The sequence below is a fragment of the Mchenga conophoros genome, linkage group LG6, assembly GCF_057382185.1.
Source record: "Mchenga conophoros isolate Kocher_MC1m ecotype Shallow Benthic linkage group LG6, M_conophoros_male_GT1.1, whole genome shotgun sequence".
NCBI lineage: Eukaryota > Metazoa > Chordata > Actinopteri > Cichliformes > Cichlidae > Mchenga > Mchenga conophoros.
This window is the reverse complement of record NC_140531.1, coordinates 31,056,309-31,077,965: the sequence shown is the minus strand read 5'-3', so window position 1 is coordinate 31,077,965 and position 21,657 is coordinate 31,056,309. Positions and strand designations below refer to the sequence as shown.

At 38.0% G+C, this 21,657-nt stretch overlaps 1 protein-coding gene across 2 annotated transcripts in view; it reads right to left on the bottom strand.

The window, feature by feature from the left end:
* LOC146572915 (zeta-sarcoglycan-like) overlaps window positions 1-21,657 on the bottom strand; it is a 392,767-nt gene that overhangs the window by 8,987 nt on the left and 362,123 nt on the right. For both annotated transcript variants that reach the window (XM_085277367.1, XM_085277368.1), the window contains one exon: window positions 18,624-18,747. In XM_085277367.1, coding sequence (XP_085133493.1) covers window positions 18,624-18,747 — 124 coding nt within the window. The remainder of the gene's footprint in view (window positions 1-18,623; window positions 18,748-21,657) is intronic.

The following is a 21,657-nucleotide window of genomic DNA, read 5'->3' as shown; positions in this document are numbered from 1 at the left end:
GGTAATAGATAAGTTTTTTTTATTATTATTATTATTATAATAACCATGGGCTAATCTGAATTTGATTGGTTCCCTATGAACTTCTCTTTCATTTTGCAATTATGTCTGGCATCTGCTAAGAAATACCCCGGGTTTAATAGGGAACTGATAAAATGAACTGATAAAATATGGAAACTTGTGAGTTCAGGTAGTCATAGAAAGTTTTTTGTCTGTTTGTTGAAAGATGTGAGAATTTTACTGATCTTCATATCAACCTTTTCAGCGAGAAACTGAATAAGTATATTTGGTTTCCAGTGTCAAAATATAATCAACTGACTTAAACTGAATCATAACTGAAAAATACTAAAAACTGTGTTAACTTGATAATCTTTGACTGAGAGGATAAAAGGATAAAAGAGTAGAAGAAGAGAGGTTGAAAGGACACTAGTACTACTTCACAACACACACAGAATTCTGCCCACACAAATAGATTCAGTTCAACCTCTATGTTCATCTAGCCTTAGCTCACCTTGCCTCCCATTCTCTTTTTATTTTCCTCTCTTGCTCCCCCTGCACTTGGACATGGAACACACACACACACACACACACACACACACACACACACACACACACACACACACACACACACACACTCCAACAACACCAATAGGTGGGAGGCTGTGAAGCTTTCTGAGTGTATTACACAGACCATTAGGCTTGTTGAATGGACGGACGCTGGAATGGGAGCTGACAACGGACTAAATGACAGAGGCTGGAGAGAGACTGAGAGTTTAGTAACCCAGATGTAGCAGGGACATAAAGCAATATCAGCCTACTCTACTGTACCATACAAACAAACACATTCAGAACACACACAGGTGCAGGCATAGACAAATTCATTCACCCAAACTTCTACAGGTATACAAGAAGAGAGACTATAAAAATGATGTGTACAAACACACAACAAATGCAGGAAGTAAGAGCTGCAGAATAAATGAGCCCCCAAACATATGCAGCGACAGATGGTAAAACAAATGAGAGAGAGAGAGAGAGACAGACAGACAGACAGACAGACAGACAAAACTCCCACACACAATGAAACACTCAGACCGAGAGTGACAAAATAACAAACACATCTATGACGATCACCTCAGGGAGTGTGAAGTAGGCTAATAAATTTCCATTAATCACACCTTTGAAAAAACATACACTACTTAGAGCTATTGGCAGATATCTGTTAATCTATTCCTCACACTCTGATGAAAACAAGTTTTGGAAGTAAACAGAAAGGCTCTGGAGACCAAGAGAGCAGGGGGGCAGCTGTGGACGTGTCCTTTGAGTTCATGTTTGTGTGTATGTGTGTGTATCAGTGCATAAAAATGCATGTGCGTCTCTTCATCTGTGGGTTGAAGATTTTGCGTGCATGTTTTGCATTTAACTTGTATATAGTTATATGTTTGTGAGGCTTCCACAGCACAGCATCACTTGGTACAACAGCGAGTTACCCCCTGCCAGCATTCTAATTTACTTACTATTCTCCCTTACCCGCAGGTAAAACATGAAGTAGTGAGGAAAAAAAAAATTTAGTCCCAGTGTACCACCCCAATAATACCTCCAGGCTACAGTTTCTTAATAAGCCCCATCATTGTGTCAACAAACAATAAAACTCCATGGTAACCTAACTTTGTCAAAAGTTTGTGTAAGCTGACCTGATTTCACCTCGCTGAACTCACTGGTAGAAAGCACATACAGATGTGCAAATGTGCCATGTTGGGTATTGTAGACATCTTTTGAAAGAGTTTAAGGTGATCAAGAAACTTTGCCAAAAAAGCTGCAAGTGAAAAAAGTTGTCGGTTTTTATCAGGTTTAATTCTGCATTTAGAGATTTTGGTCTTCATTTTTTTTTTATTTGTCTTATTTGTTCAGACTGCTTCAGACTTCACACAGCTCTTGCTCCTGAGGTGAGAAAATACAGCCCACACTTAAAATACATGTGGTTGAACTAATTAAATTAAATTCAGTTATCTAAAAATTGTATTTAAACATAGTAACTAGTTCCTATTATCACCATGATAACAAAAATTAACGTGCACTCCCTATATAATGATTATAGTAATAATAGCAGTCATAGTAAAGACCAAATGGTTTTGTTGTGCCAACAACATGATAATACAGCTTTGTGGATTCCACTTCCTGGTGACAGGGGAGGTGTGAAATTGGTATACCACATTCACACCTTTACATATAGAAAAAATGATATCTTTAACCTCCTAAGACCCGAACTCTTCCATATCATGCATTTTTAATTTCTCTTTGAACTTTGGGCATATTGGGAACTGAAGAATGTAAAAACAAAGAATTGCCAGATTTTTTTTTTTTTACCTGATTTTTGTTCCTGACAAAAATGAGATGCACATATGAGGACATTGGTCTTAAATTTTGATAGAACAGTGCAGTATAATGTCCTCGTAAGTGATATCAGGCCGCTGTAGAGCAAAATTTAGTATTTTGGTCTAGACAACCCAAAATGTGATGTCCACATATGTGGACGCCAGGTTAAATAAACAAATGCAGTAATATTCAACATGCAAGCAGCAATATGCAACATGAAGTCACTTTCTATTTCTCATTATTACACATTTTGCAAATGAAAGCAAACTCTACACCAATGTATGAGCATGCAAAAGCTCTTTAGCGTCTGCAAACCAGTATGTAAACTACAATGGTTTGTGTGATTTCTGCATGTAATAAATTGTTAAAAATGGGACTAACACCCTGCCCACAGATGGGGAAGTCATCATGGAATTTATATGTCTTGCATTTATGGAAAACACATCACTGCAGTTGATTTTGTTCCCACTTAGTAAATAAATGAATGATTTCTATTTACAAAGTTGTAGTTTCACTGGAAAACTGCCACTGTTAGAACTCATAGACCTTACTCAAGGGCATTCTAATTGTTTGTAGCTTCCCTTACTGCAGTGGTTCCCAAACTTTTTTTTGCTGGGCCCCCCTTTGTTTTAAAAGAAAAATATTTGCCCCCCCCTCGCCCCCGCCCACGCACGCACGCACACACACGCACAATCACAAACACATCCTCCAACCACACACACCCACATTTTGCTCCATTGTTACGGTTCTGGGTCAGTGTTGACCCAGCATTTTGAATTTCTTATATTTTGGTTTATTTTTGCATTATGGATTGTTTTCTGATGTTCTGGTGCTTTGTTTATTATTATTATCATTATAGATCTGTTTCTGTTATTCTTGGTGAGGGATCAGTTCTTAGGTTTTGGGTTCTCATGTGTATTGCAGTTTCTGTTCAGTGTCTAGTCTGTCTCTCAGTGTCGTGTCTGCATCTTTATTTAGTGGTTCTTGTTTCCTGTCTTATTGTGAAAGTCTTTGTCTTATGTTAGCGTGTGCAGCTTAGCTCCCCTGTCTCATTAGCCCTGATCTCCCCCAGCTGTGTCTCCCTTCTGTTACCCATTCCCTGATTACCACCCTGTGTATATTAGCCCTGTGTTGTCCTCAACCCAGTGTTGCATCGTACCATCAGATTATGCCTGTGTCTTTTTTGGTCTCAGTGTTCAGTCTTCACTTCATGTTTTGTTTTCTTGCCAGCAATAAAGCTGAGGTTTTGAGTTGCATTCCGTTTTCCGAGTCCTGCATTTGGATCCTCATCTCCGCCTGCCCGCACACAGAGCCCTGACAGTTTGTCCGTGATTTAAACAGCCCAGCGCGTGCTCTCGACGCAGGGAAAACCAATTCTGCAGGGGAAGCCAAAGGGAAGATATGCTTCACCATATTTTCGAGTCTTTGGCTTAGAATGAAGTTGGTTTGGAAACATATTCAGCTATGCTTCATCTCCTGCTTTGCGTTTGTGTGGGCGCCCCGTGCTAGCAGTGTCCAAGCGTTGTTTTGTTTTTTCCCTTTTCATGCCGCGCCCCCCCTGCAATGGCTCTGCGCCCCCCCTAGGGGGCGGGCCCCACACTTTGGGAAGGTCTGCCTTACTGGAACATATTTCTGTACTTTTTACGTAACAACAAAAGTGTCTTATTAATTTTGCTCACCTCCAACGCTATGCAGCTCAGTCTTCATGAGGACTTCTGTGTCTTCCTTTTCATTTCTTCTTGCCCCTGCTTTTTTTTTCTGTGTCTGTATTTTGCCCTGTGTAGCACCTCCTTCCAGCTCTTGGCAACTACCAGTTTGGCACAGATGCATTTAATCACTCAATCAGCCTCAGTAGCATATCTACCCCAGTGTTTATTCAGTGCTCGCTAGATTATTCTGTGTGCTTGTTTGGTAGCAAACTTGGCTACTTATGTCAAGTTTGTTGGTTCCTTGTATGTTTACTGCTCCTGACTGAAATGTTGAATCCTGTATGCTTGGTTACTCGACTTCATCTGTTGTTTTCCGCACGTGCCTACTCTGCGTCTGCTGTGCTCCCAACATCCCTCGCGCTCTCGGTCAGGCTTTGTCTTTCCACTGTTTTCTTCTCTGCCAGACCTGATCTAGTACAAATTTCTCCTGTGACTTTGTTCACTGCAAACTTCAGCTTACTTCAGACACTTCTCACTTTTTTTTTATGTATTCATTTGGCAGTCTTCTCTGCTCTGAATTTTTAATAACTAGTCTGAGCTACTGAACTCCCACATCTAAGTGCTTACGTATTCCCTATTTCACAGACACTCACCTACCAAAGTTATTTGTAATTCTTTAAAATGTTAACATTAAAGCAGTCATCCAGATAAAATGAAGCCACATTAATGATAGAAGTGCATTGCTTTAGAAAATACAAGTCCAGTGGTTCAAAATGTTGGGAATTTACTCACCATTCATTATGTAAATGATGAGTAAGGGTGAGTAATTTTACTCTAATTTTACTCACCATTCATTATGTGAATGGTGAGTAAAATGGTGAGTACCTCCTGTGGGACAGAATATAAAAAAATGAAATAGAATAGACAATTAAGTAAGTGCATATTATGTGGCATACATGTCTTCTTGCATCATTTCATTTATGTTCCTTTCAACTTGACTCCTTCCAAACTGATTTTAGTGGTTCCTGCATGAGCCTCCAAACTGTTATGCTCCCTTATTAGGGCCAGGGTGTCCGCAAAACAATAACAAAGTATCTGAGTAAAAACAATGTCAAGACTTTCTTTCAAGGTTTAATTTGCATAGAAATTAACTTGAATATGTTATTTCTCTCTTCCTTTCAATAAACACGGACATTATTGCAAAATACTTTTCTGTTCTCGGATAGAAACAGTCTCACTTATAACTGTAGACTGTATATAAAAAGATGGATATGGATATGCCCATTGGTTATTAAAGTCCTGATGTGCAGCTTCAAACTGAAGATATAATGAAAGGGAGTTGATCTGACTCAAAAACCGAGGGACTGTGTATGCTCATATGCTAGCAATTTGACCATCGCATTAACGTATACTCAGGTTTATCAACCTTCAATTAGTTAACCCTTTAAGACCTACCACAGAATCACATCCGCCAGAGCTTATCTTTATATTTTTACATGCTGCAGTGCCATTTTCAAATTCAAATTTTATTTGTCACGTACACAGTCATACACAGTACGATATGCAGTGAAATGCTTGGGAGCATTTTTGGGAGCATTTCAAGTTGCTATACATCAATACAACCGTTATAGCCCAAATTTTAATAATATGTATGCATTAAGTCCATAATAACTACATAAATTGCAAAAAAGTGCAATAAACTACAAAAAAATTAAAAATCATTTTTCCTTTTCTTTCTTTCATTTTTTGCCAAATTTGCCAAAAAACAGCATATGCATCAAAATAAACTATTTCCAGCAGCGCAATTTGAGTTTTAAGCATCCCAGAAACTATTCAGAAAAGCATCAAGTCAAACATGACTTATAAAAAGGCCAGTATAGGCTTATGAGGCCCCGATGGTAAAAAACCCCCAAAAAAAACCCCTACATTTTCCGCGAAATGACATCACTTCCGGTTTCGGGCAGGTAATGGCGGACATGCGACAGTTCACGCTGACGTCTATTCCAACGTAGGAAGTGTTATGAACAGCTGATCGGATCGGCAAAGCGTGTTTCTGGAATATTATGTTTTTGTTGCTGCAAAGCCATATGTGGAAGGAAACCATGACTTAGGACAAGCTGATGGCATAAGATGTAAGTACAATTCCTCCTGTTTCATATGCAAAAAAAATGATTGCGCTAGCTTACGTGGTTCTGGTTCTACAGGGATTTAAAAAATAGTTTTGCAACCAGAGGAGCGGCCCAGAAAACAGGTTTAGGGACTTCCTACTTTAGCCCCAAAAGCTCTGTCCATCTTTTACTACAGTCTGTGGTTATCACAGAGGGACAGTGATTTCTGAGTTATGAAGACGCAAAGGTGAGAAGTAACAATAATTAAAAGAATAGAAAGCTCACATAGACTAAAGTGTCGACAAAGGGAGAGTGAAAGAGACAGAAAGAGAGAGAGAGATGACAAAAGGGGAGAAGACAATAAAAAAAAAAACACAGGAGGACTGCAAGAATCCTGAGAGGATCTGTCAGCTCTCGTTGGCTTTGATTTTAATGGAAGCCAGCGCTCCCCTACCTCTAACCCATTTGGCCCTAATTCCAGCACTGCTTTCCAAACTTTTTAAACTTTAATGGCCTCTTCTTAAGTGCCAGCTGCTGACAACATTGATTTGGCTTTAAGCCTTGCTGTCCTGCACGCCTTTATTTTCTCCTGCAAAATCGACAGAAACATCTATTTTCTGCCATCCTTCTCCACCTCCTGCTCATCCGATCCCCCTTCTATCCTCCCTTCATCCGCTCTTCTCTGTTCATTTGATGGTGTCAGCAGTCGAGGAACGCTTGTATGAGACTGGATGAAAAGGAATGCTTTTGGATAAAGTCTTCTTTTTAGAATGTATGTATTTTTTGTTTTTAAAGAAAAGCTTGGTTGCCATTCAGTCGTGAATCTTTACAGAACAGAGCTGAGATTTTTTTTTCTAATGTATTTGAATATTCCTGTGTGGTATCACTGCAATACCTTTAGGTGTTGCCCAAAGTGGAACACAAAGGGAAATACGGGTCATGATAAATGTTCTTTAATAAGTAGGTGGATTTACCAGGAGCCCATGTAAAAAACCCAAACAACCTTTATACCCCACCAAACTTACTACTGAAGGAAATTCAGGGATTCAATCTGATGGTTAACTTATAAAAAGTTTAAAAATTGTTGAAGATATTAGTTGCTTAAAAAAAAAACTAACTAAAAAGCAACTTGGACTTGCTTTTTCAAATGGAGCTTCTCTAGACATTGCATCATTGGGCTTCATTGTGATAAAATGGCTCAAGGGTACAGTATGATCTTTAGAATAAACCCTGGATGCCATTTGTTAAAATTATTTTTTTTCCTGCCTTTCAAGCTGCTTATTATCCCATCTCTTTAGGGGCCAGATTTACAAGGGCAAATTAACATAAGGTCTGATGATGTGATAATGTGAGTAATCTAACATAACAGTAATCCGTCAATCATAATATATAAAGGCATAGGTTCTACAGATGTGTTTCTCTTGGGAAACAGAATGACAGCACAGACCAAGGAGAGACATCAGAAGGAGAACATTTTTATGAAAGAGAAACTACAGAAAAATACTTTGCAAGTACAAACTGCTCCACAAAAGGTACGTCTGGAACATCATCATGGGAAAGGCCAGTGTTACCCATATGGAAAAGAAATAGTAAAAACTTATAAAAAACTTGCATACGTTGTGGCCTACTTCATATAGTGAATCATATAAGGCTTATATGATTTACTCATGAAAGTGGCCACTTTCTCATTACTTTCATATATTGTTTTAGGAAGTATCCAAAACATACAAGTTTCATTTATATAATTTTTCAAGGGATCTTATATCTATTTACACTCTTGTATGCTTTTCATACAAGTTTCACACAAGACAGATACAACTTTATAAGATTTATACATGATGTGACGGAGTTACACCGTCCCGGGCCGCAAACAGCTGATCTGGGCGCATACACGCACCACCACCATTAGTTGTACAATTACCGTGGCTGCGCGTCTTTTAGTCGACCGGGAAGATAAACAAAAAGGGGTGAGAGGTATATTTTGAGTAGGGATGGGTATCGAAAACCGGTTCTTGTTGAGAACCCGTTCCCACTGTTTCAATTCCTTGAAATTGTTTGCCATTTTTGCAAACGATTCCCTTATCGATTCCAGTCGCCCCGAATGACGTCATCACGTTGCGGAGCGTCATTTACCTGGGAGGAAACACGGCGCCTAAGCGACTCAAACGCTCAAAAGTTTGGTAAATAAGGTAAATAATCAACTAACAGTGCATATTATGTTAGTGCGATCTGCCTTATTACAAAACCTGCCATTACTGTGCATTTAGGTGACCATGATGAGAGAGACAGACAGAGTCTGGCTGGCTCAGATGCTGGCAGTTCTCGCTGCAGTCTACCGGTAGCGTCTCCTTTCAGGCCATGATAGACGAATGTCACCGAGCAGTGACTAGGTTTGTGGTAAAAGGCTTGCACCCATTTGCCACAGCAGATGCCCCGATTTTCGGTAAGTGAATGCGTTTAATTGTAGGCAGGGACATTACTGGATAATTTATTTTATACTTTGTTATTGCTACAGAAGAATATTTATTTTATTATTTTACATTTACAATTTTTTTTTCCTGGGGACCCTGTGACACCCCATTGAAGAGCCGTAGGCTATGGATCTCTTAAGATCTCACTGTTGGGTTTGTAAGGCCATGTTACTCCTAAATTTCTATCTTGTTCAAAGAGAAGATATAAAACAAAGTTCTAAGCTAATCGATCTTAGTGTTCTCCTTTTTTAAAAAGAATCGATAAGAGAATCGATAAAGAATAGAATCGTTAAACAGAATTGAAAATGGAATTGGAATCGTGAAAATCTTATTAATACCCATCCCTAATTTTGAGCAGAGGGTGGCCAACATATTCTTTTTTGCTTACCTTTAATAAAGCCGGTCGCATACTCTCTGTGATCGCCAATAAGACGAGTGGTTATGCAAGCCGATGGTATGGTGTTCTGGGGTTCAAATAGTGGGTTCGCACGCGCTTGAAAGGTCACATGAACTGCATTATTTTTGTTTGGTTTTTTTGTTATTGTGAAACACTGTAGACTGCCTGGAAGTGGCCATAAATGTCTGTATACACATATATATGTATTGTAGGAATACAGCTGGAAATAAGCTGAGGAAAAAAAGAGTGTTTTGGGAAAAGAAATGGTGAAGGGATGACTATTATGCCTAGTGGGAGGGGCAATGGGGTATAAAAGAAGGCTGTCAGGGCCTACCTGGGCATTATGTGAGATGTTACAGAGAGGGTAACATGCAGACTGGCTCAGCCGCTTGTGTTTTGTACAGATGTTTGTTTTGTGTTGAATTGAGTTAGTTTTCTATTTTCTTTGTAAATAATCTTTTTGTGCACCTGGGAGGCCGGCCGAATAAACTATCCACACTGAATGCTTCCTGACTACGCCTGCATTTGTTGGGAGAAGTTTAGGAGAGGACCCCGCGACACATATATTTTCCATGTAGGTAGAGGCACTGTAGATGAAAAAAAGTGAATGTTATTTGGAAGAAACAATACGAAGGTGGTTCATGTGAGAGCAAATAAGAGAAATTGGCTAGACAGAAAACACTGCGATACACAGTGATGGATGTTGTAGGTTACGTTTAAAAAGTTTAACATCATCATACTTAATTTATAGGCTTATATGATTTCAAAACATTAACAGAGGTACACAGTTTGGAACCAGATTTGGTGACAGTGACTTCATTAAAAAAAAAAATAGACAAACTGAGTAGATGAGACTGACATTGAGGACACAGTATGATAGAGCTATCTGGCTATGCCTGTGTGTGCTCTGGTCAAGGCTCAACAGGCCACAAATGAATCCCTGATGCACTGAATTGGCTGACTCAGGATGACAGCAGAGACTCCACAAGCTCAGGGGGGTGAATATGAACTGGATGACCAGCATTTCAGTGTCCCAAAGGCCATCAAAGGCAATCATGAAGGCAAAAAAGTAATGCAATAAATATGCCACTTTTTCATATCTTATTTGACCTCTTTTTGGGTATATTTATCATCTATCTTCATAATGTGCTCTTAATTTAATCTATTTTAAAAACAGCATATTTTTAACCTTATTTAAAATAGTGTAATCCATGAAAAATTTATTAAGATTTGAACAAATTGACTTCATTTTACTGAATGCACTACTTTGGATAACCTTTTACTTTTGTTCGTTTTGTTCTGAAGATTATGCTCAGCACATTTCACCATGTGTGCCTGGTTGTGTTTGATTTTTTCTAGTTCTGTATATTATATGATATGTGTTTTGCAATTATGAGATTGCCACCTTTTATGTTTCAGATTTTTTTTTTGCCCATTTCCAGATCCTTATTAAGGTTTAATATAGCACTTAGGTTTTATCATCCCAAATGAAAAGTCACTTTTGTTTCTGTTCAAACCAGACTGGTCTTTATTTAACTGCAATCTCCCAGTTGATATTTCTGTGTTTGATCCATGTACTATATCCACCCAAGCCTATGTGGATTTTGTCACTTTTATTATACTGTGGACATTATCACTCTCTTGAGTTTAGCAAGTCATATGAGGTAGAAATAAAATGGAGAATGGTACCGAGGAAAAGCCTCAAGCCAACCCTTATTTCTTTATGTTTTTCTTTCAGGGATCTATACTTCTAATTTTTTAAGTGCTCTTGAGCAATGGTTTATTAACTTTTTTGGTTTCTTTTTTTGGAAATTTCACTCATTTTCAGTCCAGTCCTTGTATCTGGCCATTTTCAAGGGAATGTTTTTTCTTTGTTAGGGCACTTAACACTGACATATGAATTGTTAAACATAAAAAGGCATCTAACTAAATGACACATGCTGATGTCCAACGCATTATAGATGACTTGGGAAAAAACTGTTTTCAAAAACACATATTTTTTCCCTTGTTGAAACTGGACAAGAGGTGGACAAAAGAGGAAGTGGCAGATTTAAAAAAAAATTCTACAGTAAGTGAACAGCATCTGAAAGTCATTAAGAAATAGAAAATCCAGCAAAGACACTGGACCTGAGAGATACACCTGGCCCATCTACTGTTTACTGAATGAAATGGTCTCAATGGAAGTGTTACTCCCTGTTTCTCCTTAAGGAAGGAAAAGGCTGAGGTAGTCTTACACAACTTACCCAAGAACTGGACTAAAAATCAGTGGGAACTGGTCTCATGGAACGATAAAATGAAGTTTATTTAGCACAATTCAACAGTAAGGTGATTCAAAGTGCTTTACAGAGACATTAAAAAACCAAAACAAATAAAAATCATGATTTAAAATGGGAAAAAAAGCAAGAAAGGAACAGTAGATGAATTTAGTAGTTGAAATGTAAATTTTGAATTTGGTGGTTTATTCAAATGCAGCTGAGAACAGGTGAGTCTTCAACCTAGATTTAAATACACTGAGTGTTTCAACTGATCTGAGGCTTTCTGGGAGTTTGTTCCAGATATATGGAGCATAAAAGCTGAATGCAGCTTCTCCATGTCTGGTTCTGACTCTGGGAACTGATAAAAAACAGGATCCAGATGACCTGAGGGATCTGGAAGGTTCATACTGGGTCAGGAGGTCACTGATGTATTTTGGTCCTAAACCATTCAGAGCTTTATAGACAAGCATCAGAACTTTAAAGTCTATCTTCTGACGGACAGGCAGCCAGTGCAAAGACCTCAGAGGTCTTTAGTGAGCTTTAGGTCTGCCTCCATCACTACACCCAAATTTCTCGCCCTGTTGGTGGTTTTAGGTGTAAAGATTGAAGTTCTCTGGTGACCTGTAATTGTTTTTCTTTGGCTCCAAAGACTATTATTTCAGTTTTGTTTCTGCTTAGCTGGAGAAAATTGTGGCACAACCAGTCATTAATTTCCTCAATGCATTTACCAAGAGCCTGTACAGGGCCTCGGTCTCCTGGTGACATTGTGATATATATTTGTGTGTCATCTGCATAGCTGTGATAGTTTATTTTGTTGTTCTTTATAATCTGTGCCAGTGGGACCATGTAAATGTTAAACAGAAGGGGTCCCAAGATGGAACCTTGGGGAACTCCACATGTGATACTTGTCTGCTCAGATGTGAAGTTACCTATTGATACAAAGTATTTCCTGTTTTCTATGTATGTTTTGAACTAGTTTAGTACAGTTCCTGAAAGACCTGCCCAGCTCTCCAGTAGTTTGAGTAATATGTTGTGGTCAACTGTATCAAATGTTACACTGAGATCAAGTAAAGCCAAGACTGACATTTCTCTTCTGACAGGAGGTCAACACCACGTGTCTAAAGCCATATAGAAAACTTGGTGGAGGATCTGTCATGTTTTGGCTGGATTTCATCCAGTGGTTTTGGAGATCTTGTCAAACTTGATGGAATTATCATTAAGTACAGTTAGCCTTTGCTCTACTATACAATGCCAGCATCTGATTGGCCATGGCTTTATTATTAAGATTGACAATGATTTTCAAACATACTCCTGAAGAATATAAAAACACAGTGAAACACTATCATTCATGGACTTCTCCAGAGTTTGGAACTCAACATTGTTGAAGCAGTGTGGGTTCGTCCTGACCGAGAAGGGAACAAAAGACAGCCAACATAAAAAGAAACCTTGGATGTCATTCAAGAACTACTTTATGAAATCAGAAGAAATCTTGCTTAAGACATTTCAGGCTGTTTTGAAGGATAAAGGTGGTCCCTTTAAAATACCAACAAGCCTCTTCAAATTGTACAAACTTGGTTTTGCCTTCTATACTATAGTTTCATCATTTTTGCACCTATTCTTTATTTTTCTAGTAAAATGTAAAGCAAAGATGATTGGCTCCAGACTTTTGCAAGGTATGTATTTCAGACTGAAATCAATGCAGGCAAACCTAATCCATTAAATAAGTAGGTGGAAACTTTGTAAGCTTCAGTATTGACCCATGATTAATTATTCCATGTGAAGATTGACATGAAGCCACAATGTTTTTGACCAGGGTGACACCCCAAATATAATGTACTCCTTACAGAAAATAAATACAAGCTTAATAAGTTAATTCATTATGAGGGGTTCCCAAAGAAAAAAAAATCATATAAAAACCGCTACCACCATCTTTCATTTTCTGGAAAAAGGTTGATGATATTTCAAAATGAAGGAATTGTAGTTGGACCCCGGGTATTTAGCCATGGCACTGGTAATTAAAGTTGTGGAGTTGCACCGTACTTGGACGTTGATAGAGTATTTGTGCTTCCTGCTGTGGAACAGACTCACTTTCAGATACAGTGATCAGCTGAACATGTGTTCCCTTTGGCTACTCTGTAGAAATCTGCAAAAGCCTGCCACAGCCTTAGACCCTTGCTTGAACCATTAGCATTATGTGCTCCTGCACTCTAGTAGTAAAAAACTGCAGCTTCAGACGGTTCTCTTAAGGATACTGTTTGGAGTTTAGATTTTACCATGATAACACGTTTTTCCACAGTAATTATTCTTAGATTCATTCACATCTTCTACTCAAGCTGTATTCTTTTCAAGTGTGACCTTATTCATTTCTATATTTTGATCATTTAAAGCTTTTTATATAAGCCCTCTTTAGCATTTCAAAACTTATACCTTTGGTGAACAAGGTTTTTCTTTCTGTTAATCTAAAGCTGACAAGTGCTGTAATAAAGGGTGAGGAGGTTGAGAAGCAGTGCACCACAAATCCTTCATTTTCTCAAGCCTTTCATGGTATCAAGTCTTGCTAAAGGCCCACACCAAAACCCTTGTTACACTCTGCCTCATGCTAATGTTCACCATCAATAGGGAGACATCTATTTATGCTGGGATGACAGACAGAGATGGAGACAGAAACAGAGAGAGATAATGGATGAACAAAGACCACAAAGAGACCAAAGACTAAACATATGAAACAGAGGGAGTGAGAGAGAAAGGAAGAGATGACAGAAAAGAGGTAAGAATTAAAATTCCCCTCCCCTTTTCTTGTGAAGTGACAGCTACAGTGATGTATAACCCTAGCAGTGGAAAGTTAATTAGATAGGCTGGGTTACTGAGAGATGAAGGACTGAGGGGCTGCAGAGGAGAAGAGGGAGGTGGAGGAAGAGAAGAAGATGTAGAAAGAGAAGGTTACACAAAAAACAAGAGGAGAAAAGAAAGGAGAAGTAGGGCATAGGAAAGGTGAGGAATGAGACAAATGATGAGAGAAAGGAAAATAAGATGAGGTAATAATTCAATGATAGACAGAATGAGAGACTTGCTGAAAAGTAAAGTTGTAGAGGGAAAGATGAAATAAGAGGGAAAAGCCTTGTCAAAATTATTTTCTTATTCTTTGAAGCTGTAAGAATGTACAGAAACAACTACATGGTAGTCACACAAGCCACATCAGAAAAAAATCAGCAATATGCACATATTCAAAATCATCTGTCTCGCAATAAAACTTTCATGATGCTCTCTGACAATGAACTTGGTTAAAAGACAATCTTAAATATATCATCGGCACTGCAAGGCAGGCAATTGAATGTCTCCTCTCCATGCATGACACACATCCTAACAACAATCCTAACAGGATAAAAACAAATGCCACTGAACTTGCAGACTCACGCACTCTCTGTCTCTAGAAATGTTTCACTGTTCGAATGAGTACCCACTCACTGGAACCAGACAGTCCTTGGGGATTTTTAATACTTCTGAACACTCAATAAGTTCATAACCTCCTTTAGAACTCCCTGTAAGCTTGCCATGTATGTCACACAGACTGCTGTCATCTGAGTGAAAACTATATGTTCTGAAAATCTCTTTTGAGTGGAAGTTACAACCCATGGGTAAAATAATAAACACACAAAAGAAATAATAAATACAACATAAAACGCTTTTTTATTTAGTAGCTGAACATTCTGGCTTCCCTCTGGCACTCCTCAAAAAATGTATTCATATTATTTTAATTATTAGGATGTTTTTTGTTTCTTTTTCTATTTGAAGTAAAGGGAAAAATATCCTTCTTCCAGGATAGATCCTTTCCTTTCAAAAACAATTTTCTGATTGACATCCAGACTTTTTACTTGTCATCATATTACTGAGCTGAAATGCCTTTTCTGAAAACAACAACAACGAAAAAAAAACAAAAAAAACATTGCTTGGTGGGATTATCATTCTGAAAAAATCCTTCATCTTCATTAACCCAAATTTACAGCTAATGTTTGGACAGAATGAGAACATTTCAGCATGTACCTGTGCATTTACTGATAATGTAATGATTCCCACATGCTCTGATCCTTTATATGGCATAAAAAATCCCGATCATAAATGAGTGAGGAAAACTGCTTGTTTTCTCAGTTTTAAAAGTTTTAGTATCACCTCTGCTGCTAAAGCAGATTTGTTATTCATCACTGTTAAACATTACTTTCATCCAGTCATCCAATGACCAAAATTGCTTCACTTTAGTCCACTGATATCCTTTGATATCGTTTGTCTACCTGAATATTTTCCTTTTATAACCCTCTCATTTTGTTTGTATTTGAACCAAATCATAGATAGAACTGATTCTGTGTAGTAAATGATATAAATTTTTGATATTGGTTTCCTTCTTAGACTAGATGGATAATCCCTTCCATTGTTTCACCTGACAGCTCTGTTGTTGTGGTCATGCTTTCTTTCAGCGAGGTGCAATGTCTTGAAAGTACTTTAAATGCAGCGTATTAGATTTTACAGTATTTATATTAGAAACAGATTAAAAGTTACAATTCTTCCCTCTATTTGTTCTGGAAAAATATCATTAATTAAAATAATAATTTTAACTTAATCTGTTTGCTTGTGTCTTGTGGAAGATTCTTGGATTGTTAGTTGAGTTACCAAGTGAAGTGGTGAACCGAGAGTACGAATACACATAGCATAAGTAAAGTGGAACAAGTGAGCTGATGGGGCAAGCTGGAGTGACTGGGCATTGTTAAAAACACTGACAGCCTCTGCTGGGTGGAACAGGCAATTAACAGAAAAGTACTAGTAAATCTGGTTCATCAAACTCATGTCTTTAAACGGAATTTCTACTGTGGTGGTGTGGGTTTAAAGTTAAAATGCTGTTAGCCTAAAAACTAAACATATGCCAGGTTTAAATAAATTTAGTATCTATGAAGTGACAGTGTTTCCAGTTAGCTGGAGATACAAACATTTTAAATAATTTAGTCCTGGCAATAAAAATAGTATTGTGAAATAACAGACACTCTTACGATTGTGCGGTTAGATACCTACATTATATATTTCATACGTCATTAAACATGACTTCAAAATTTGCACAATAAAGCACAATACTGTGGAAAATGTCTGTGCAATTTGTCAAAGCCTGATCTGCAATTACTGTTTAGATAAATGGACTATTGTCCAGATACAAACACATTACACTGTCTGCAAAACAGGTGTTTATGTTCATTTAGTTTTATTATGCCATTTTTACTATAACGACAATACAGTGCACTAAACCTCACCATGCCCTCTACACATCATCAACAATTTCACTCCTGTATAGTCCGTATGACTACATATATTGGGGTAATCCTATAGATGTTGTCCTAGCTCTCCCATTTTGTTATTATGACTACTGTATTCTTATCATATGCTAAAGTTAGAATTTGTATCCACAGTATCATGTTATATGTAGCTTTTGTTATGTACTTTTTCCAAGTAAGGCCCGGTGGAAGCAAAAAGATAAGGAAATGAGAATAAGGCAGTAAGAATCAACAGCAGCAGAAGGAAAGAGAAGAAAGAAGAGAGAAGATTGTGATAAAACACAGGAAATGAGAAATGGAGAAGAGAACCCAACTTTTACCTGTTTGTGTCTGTTGGTGTGTGTGTGAGAAAATGTGAGTGTGTGTATTTGTAGTAGAAGTCAGTTTGTGAGTGTGACTGACAATGACAGTGAGTGCAACGAGTGGGGGTCATTCTTCTGTTAATTAGTAAGTTAATGACACACTATGCTCCAGCGGACATGCAATATGGCAGGCTGACACACACTTACATACACACACTTACAGCCACACATAAGGATAATGGCTAAGTCTGCTTCGGTGCTCACGCAATGTGGCAGGCTGCTATGCAAAGAGCTTGACAGTGAGATAACAGGCTAACAATGACACTTCACACATACAAACACACACACAGCAGCAACAACTGACAGGGAATCTCATCAAACCAGCTTTAATGAAGTCACTTTTCCCAAATAGAAAAGAGGAAGAAAGGAGTGATGAGCAGAGGAGGGGAGAAAAAGGAGGACAAGGTCGCATGGATTGATGACGCTCATTAGCCTAATAAGGTACTTTAATGAAGCGGGCCCAACACTATAGAGTGCCACAGAGTCTAAAGAACACACACACACACACACACACACTAACAAAAACACCCAACTGGTTTGTGTTCTCTTGTATTCACATATAAATATAGCTATTTTTGTCAGCTTCTAATAGAGCTGGGCGATATAAGGAAAATCTAATATCGCGATATCTTTTGGCTATATCACGAGACACAATATTTAGCACGATGTTTTTTAAATAACCTCCAAAAAGCAATGTTATTTTCAACCACATGGTGCCTAAAATTGCACTTGTGTACTCATTCAAATCAACCGTTCAATATTTTTTTTCTACTTTAAATACAAAAAAACTGAATTAATTAAAATCTTTCATTTTAACCGCTTTTTAACCATCCATTGCCCACCAAGGTTTTTCACAAATGACTATACTGTCACAGTATGTCTCTTTCTTTAACAAACAAAAGATCATAGTAAGGAAAAAAAAGGACATTAAGCAAGAATTCACGGGGAAAAATAAAACAACCGAAATTAAAAAGGTGCTCTTTTGAGCTTATAACATATAAAAATTGTAAAATAAAAAATGTGATGACCTCAAATTACAGAAACAAAAGTCAAGACAGTGGTTATAAAAATGACTGACCAAGAACAGTCACAAGTATCACTGTTGGTTTATTTAATGTTTTCTTTGGTGTGTGAACAGACTGAATTTTTCAGTGGCTGACTTTTCAGCTGGTGGAATACATTTCTGGTACGCCTACGTTTTGCAGGAATAGTTTAACTGCACATTTTGCAAATTATCGGATTTTGTTCAACATCCTCCTTGTAAAATCCAAACGACAGTGAGTCTCATTCCCTCACTTGTCTGAAACTCCCGCTGTCACCATATTGTCCCTGTCTGGTAGTATATAAACACCCATGTTCAACGCAGTGAACATTTTACGGGTTAATAATACATTCGCAGCATTGGCATAAAAAAACTCATTAAAAAAACTCAGTAAATTACCTGCAGACAGCTTAATATAACCATGGCAACTTATACTCGATGATTACAATAAAGCCTGTACGTGGAAGCACTGTACGTGGAAAAGTCCACAATACATTGAGTATATTCAATATATTGCCCACCCTAGCTTCTAACTTCCATTTCTCTTCCAAACACTCACAGATACCCAACACAGTAAAACATAACAGTATGTACACAAACAGTTTTACATGCAAACACACACATGCATAAACAAATACAATGTAAGCTCACACTCACCTCTCCTTCTGAGGACTGCAAGAGGAGGTCTTTTCTACAAGATGCCGTAAAATCTCCCACTCCAGCACTGACCTCCACACCTCTGGGGGCCTCTAGAGTTAGGGTCCGAGTTGGGGATTCCAACCTGAGAACCATTAGCACAGTCTAGTCATGCTGGAAGCACTGGAAAGAATAGACACACGCACCTGCAAGGATTTGTAGTATGAACATGAGCAGGGTGATTTTAGGTTGATGCTTCAGCTGCCATTAGATGATTTTGTTTTTGTTTTTTTAACTTTCTCAGTGACTGTTTTGTGAACACAGTTTTTTAATCCACCAGCTTTTCAATCAAAAGCAATAAAGGTTCTTGTATAACAACTGAATATTTACTCTTGAGTGAGTACGGAGCATCGTACTCTGTAGGTAAACAAGGTAAAACATTCAATAAAATACAACTTCTTGAACACAAAATTTGAACTTTCACAGTTACTCATTTAATGATTAATGTACACTGAAAATTTTGGATAGAGCCCTACTATATTCTTAAGAAATTTCATGAAATCAATGAATTTGTGATTACTTTGTAATAAGCACTAACATAACCATGTATTTAGACTTCCCTGTTTCAGGGTTATCAAGTAAGCTCTTGAAAAGCTTGTTGAGACAGCCATTTTTGCTAATCAATGAATAAAAGTACACTCCTTTTTTAGCATTGCACAGTAAAGTTTCATAGAAAATTGTATTAAACTTTTTATTTAGTCTTTTTTTTCACATGTTTAATACATATTAAAATAAACAGAATGTAATGTTTACAGAGCGACACATCCATTTTCAGGTTTTGATAAAAAAAAAAGCAATTTAATTTTAGTGAGCAGAAACGTATTTTTCTTTCAGAGAATACAGGTGCATTGAAGGGTCAGTAGGTAAGGTTGTGTGAAGCTGAAAATAATACAAGGTGATTAAACAGTTTGGTGGAGTAAGATAAGCACAATGCTTCGCTCAAGGACATATTGGCAAATTAAATCGAATAAAGAGCAATTTTTGATGTGAAGTATAACAAGTTACACACCACATACACACCAAAGACCAAATAACAAACATGTTTCTTCAGTATAGGGGAAGTTTTCCAGACAAGATTTGCTCAAGGGCACTTCAAAAGATTGGTTTCCCAATCCATACGGAGAGGCTGAAAGGATAAAGTGTTCAAGCCAAAGACTAAATTAACTGAACTCATGATGTTTGTCAGATCTGTGTTCAAAAAACAGATGGACGTAAAAAAGAAATAGGAAAGAAGCCCTTGGCCAGGAGCACTTTGGTGATGATATCAAGCTTCCACTGTTAATGTCCTCACTAGACTACAGTCCCCGGGCTAAAGTCATTTACTTTTACTGTGTAGAAGCTGAAAACTGTTTATTCACACAATTGACACACGCACTGTGGTGGGGAAAAAAATGAACAATTGAAGATTCAATCTGAAAAATTAAACATTCTCTGACAGAAAAAAAAGCTACTTTAGTAGTGTCATGGTCTCTGTGCCTTCACTCACATTTTCTCCCTTATTCTTGCTCATGAAGGCATAACAGGTTGCCACTCTGGGGTGTGGCAGTTAATCAAGACTGGGAGGCAGTGTACACCTGGTTTCCATTATTCATCCTTTGTATATAAAGACCACCTTCTTTCATCCACCTTTACCAGGTTGTTCAACTGCTGTAGCAGTAATATCAAGCTTCACTTGTTTCATGCTTTCTTTAATTCCTTGTAACTTATCTGTTGTTTCTGTCTTTAGAAACCCCTTGGTATGTGCTCCAGATCTTCAAGGCTTCTCTGAAAAGGTTTTGTGGATCCCCCAATCTCACTGGAACTGGACACTGAACACTGACCTTCTAGCCCACTCATTAGTTGTCTGCAACAATTATTCACTGCTCAGATTAGCCTCTGTTAATAAACAATTTGATTTGCAGTTGTGGACTACATATAAAGGTCTATCCATTTTGAGTTCATTATGACAAAATGATCGAATGAGACACAGGAGAACCACAAAGGCACGGTAGTCATGTTTGAACCAGTTGGAAGAATGGACAAACACAGCTGCAATGATCTTGAATATGTACAAGGGGAGGGTGGTTTTAGATTGATGCTTCCGGTACAGGCTTTGCATCAATTAAAAAATTACCTTATTAACCAAGGATTATACTCAGTCAACAGATTATCTGCACATTGCTGGAACAAAATCACATCCCAAAACAAGTTATTGTAATCAGAGCTCTCCTCCAATCTCTAGCTTCACCAAGCACTTTTAGTTTTGTCTCAGTCCGCAGCTAAAACCCCTACAAGCCTAAAAAGATTCCCCACCTCCCTTCTGTGATGCTTCTTCCCCCATGCTTGAGGCTGAGGGAGGTTATATTGGTAGTGGGTAATTGCTTCAGCAATTGCTTCCTTTTAGTCATCAACCCTGCTTGTTTTCTATAGATTCTCCCCAGGTTAGTCTTTTAAAGAGAAGGCCTTTAGAAAAAATAAATAGATACATTTATTCATGAAAGTTTATTTAGCCATTAGGACCCATGCCTATTAATGATTTGTTAGCTGAGTTTGATGACCTCTTTACTCTGGGAGAGTACTGCTCATAGACATGTCAATCTCTGGCAGCATATCTGATTATTCAGCTATGCTACTGCAGCTTCATGTGACCACTGGATCGCAATGGTGAAATTTTGCTCTCCGAGATAATTTTAACAGTTTTAATGGACAATTTAAGGATTAGCTAGCCACTAAACAGCTCCAATGTAGTCTCTCGTGCAAGTTGGTGTTACTTTTGTCTTTCCACTTGCTTTCAGTCAGCCATATCAGCTGTCATTTGACCTTAGCCACTCTCCATCCTGACCTCTGTTCTCTGCCAGAGGTTTACTGTGGTCTAGGTGCCTCAACACACTCTCATTTTCAACACATGACCAGAGATGGGCAGTAACGCGTTACTTGTAACCGCAGTCCTGCTTTACAGGTGAAAATAGAGCAACAGGACCGCTGAGTCTTTGACTTTATTTCTTTTCTGCTGTGT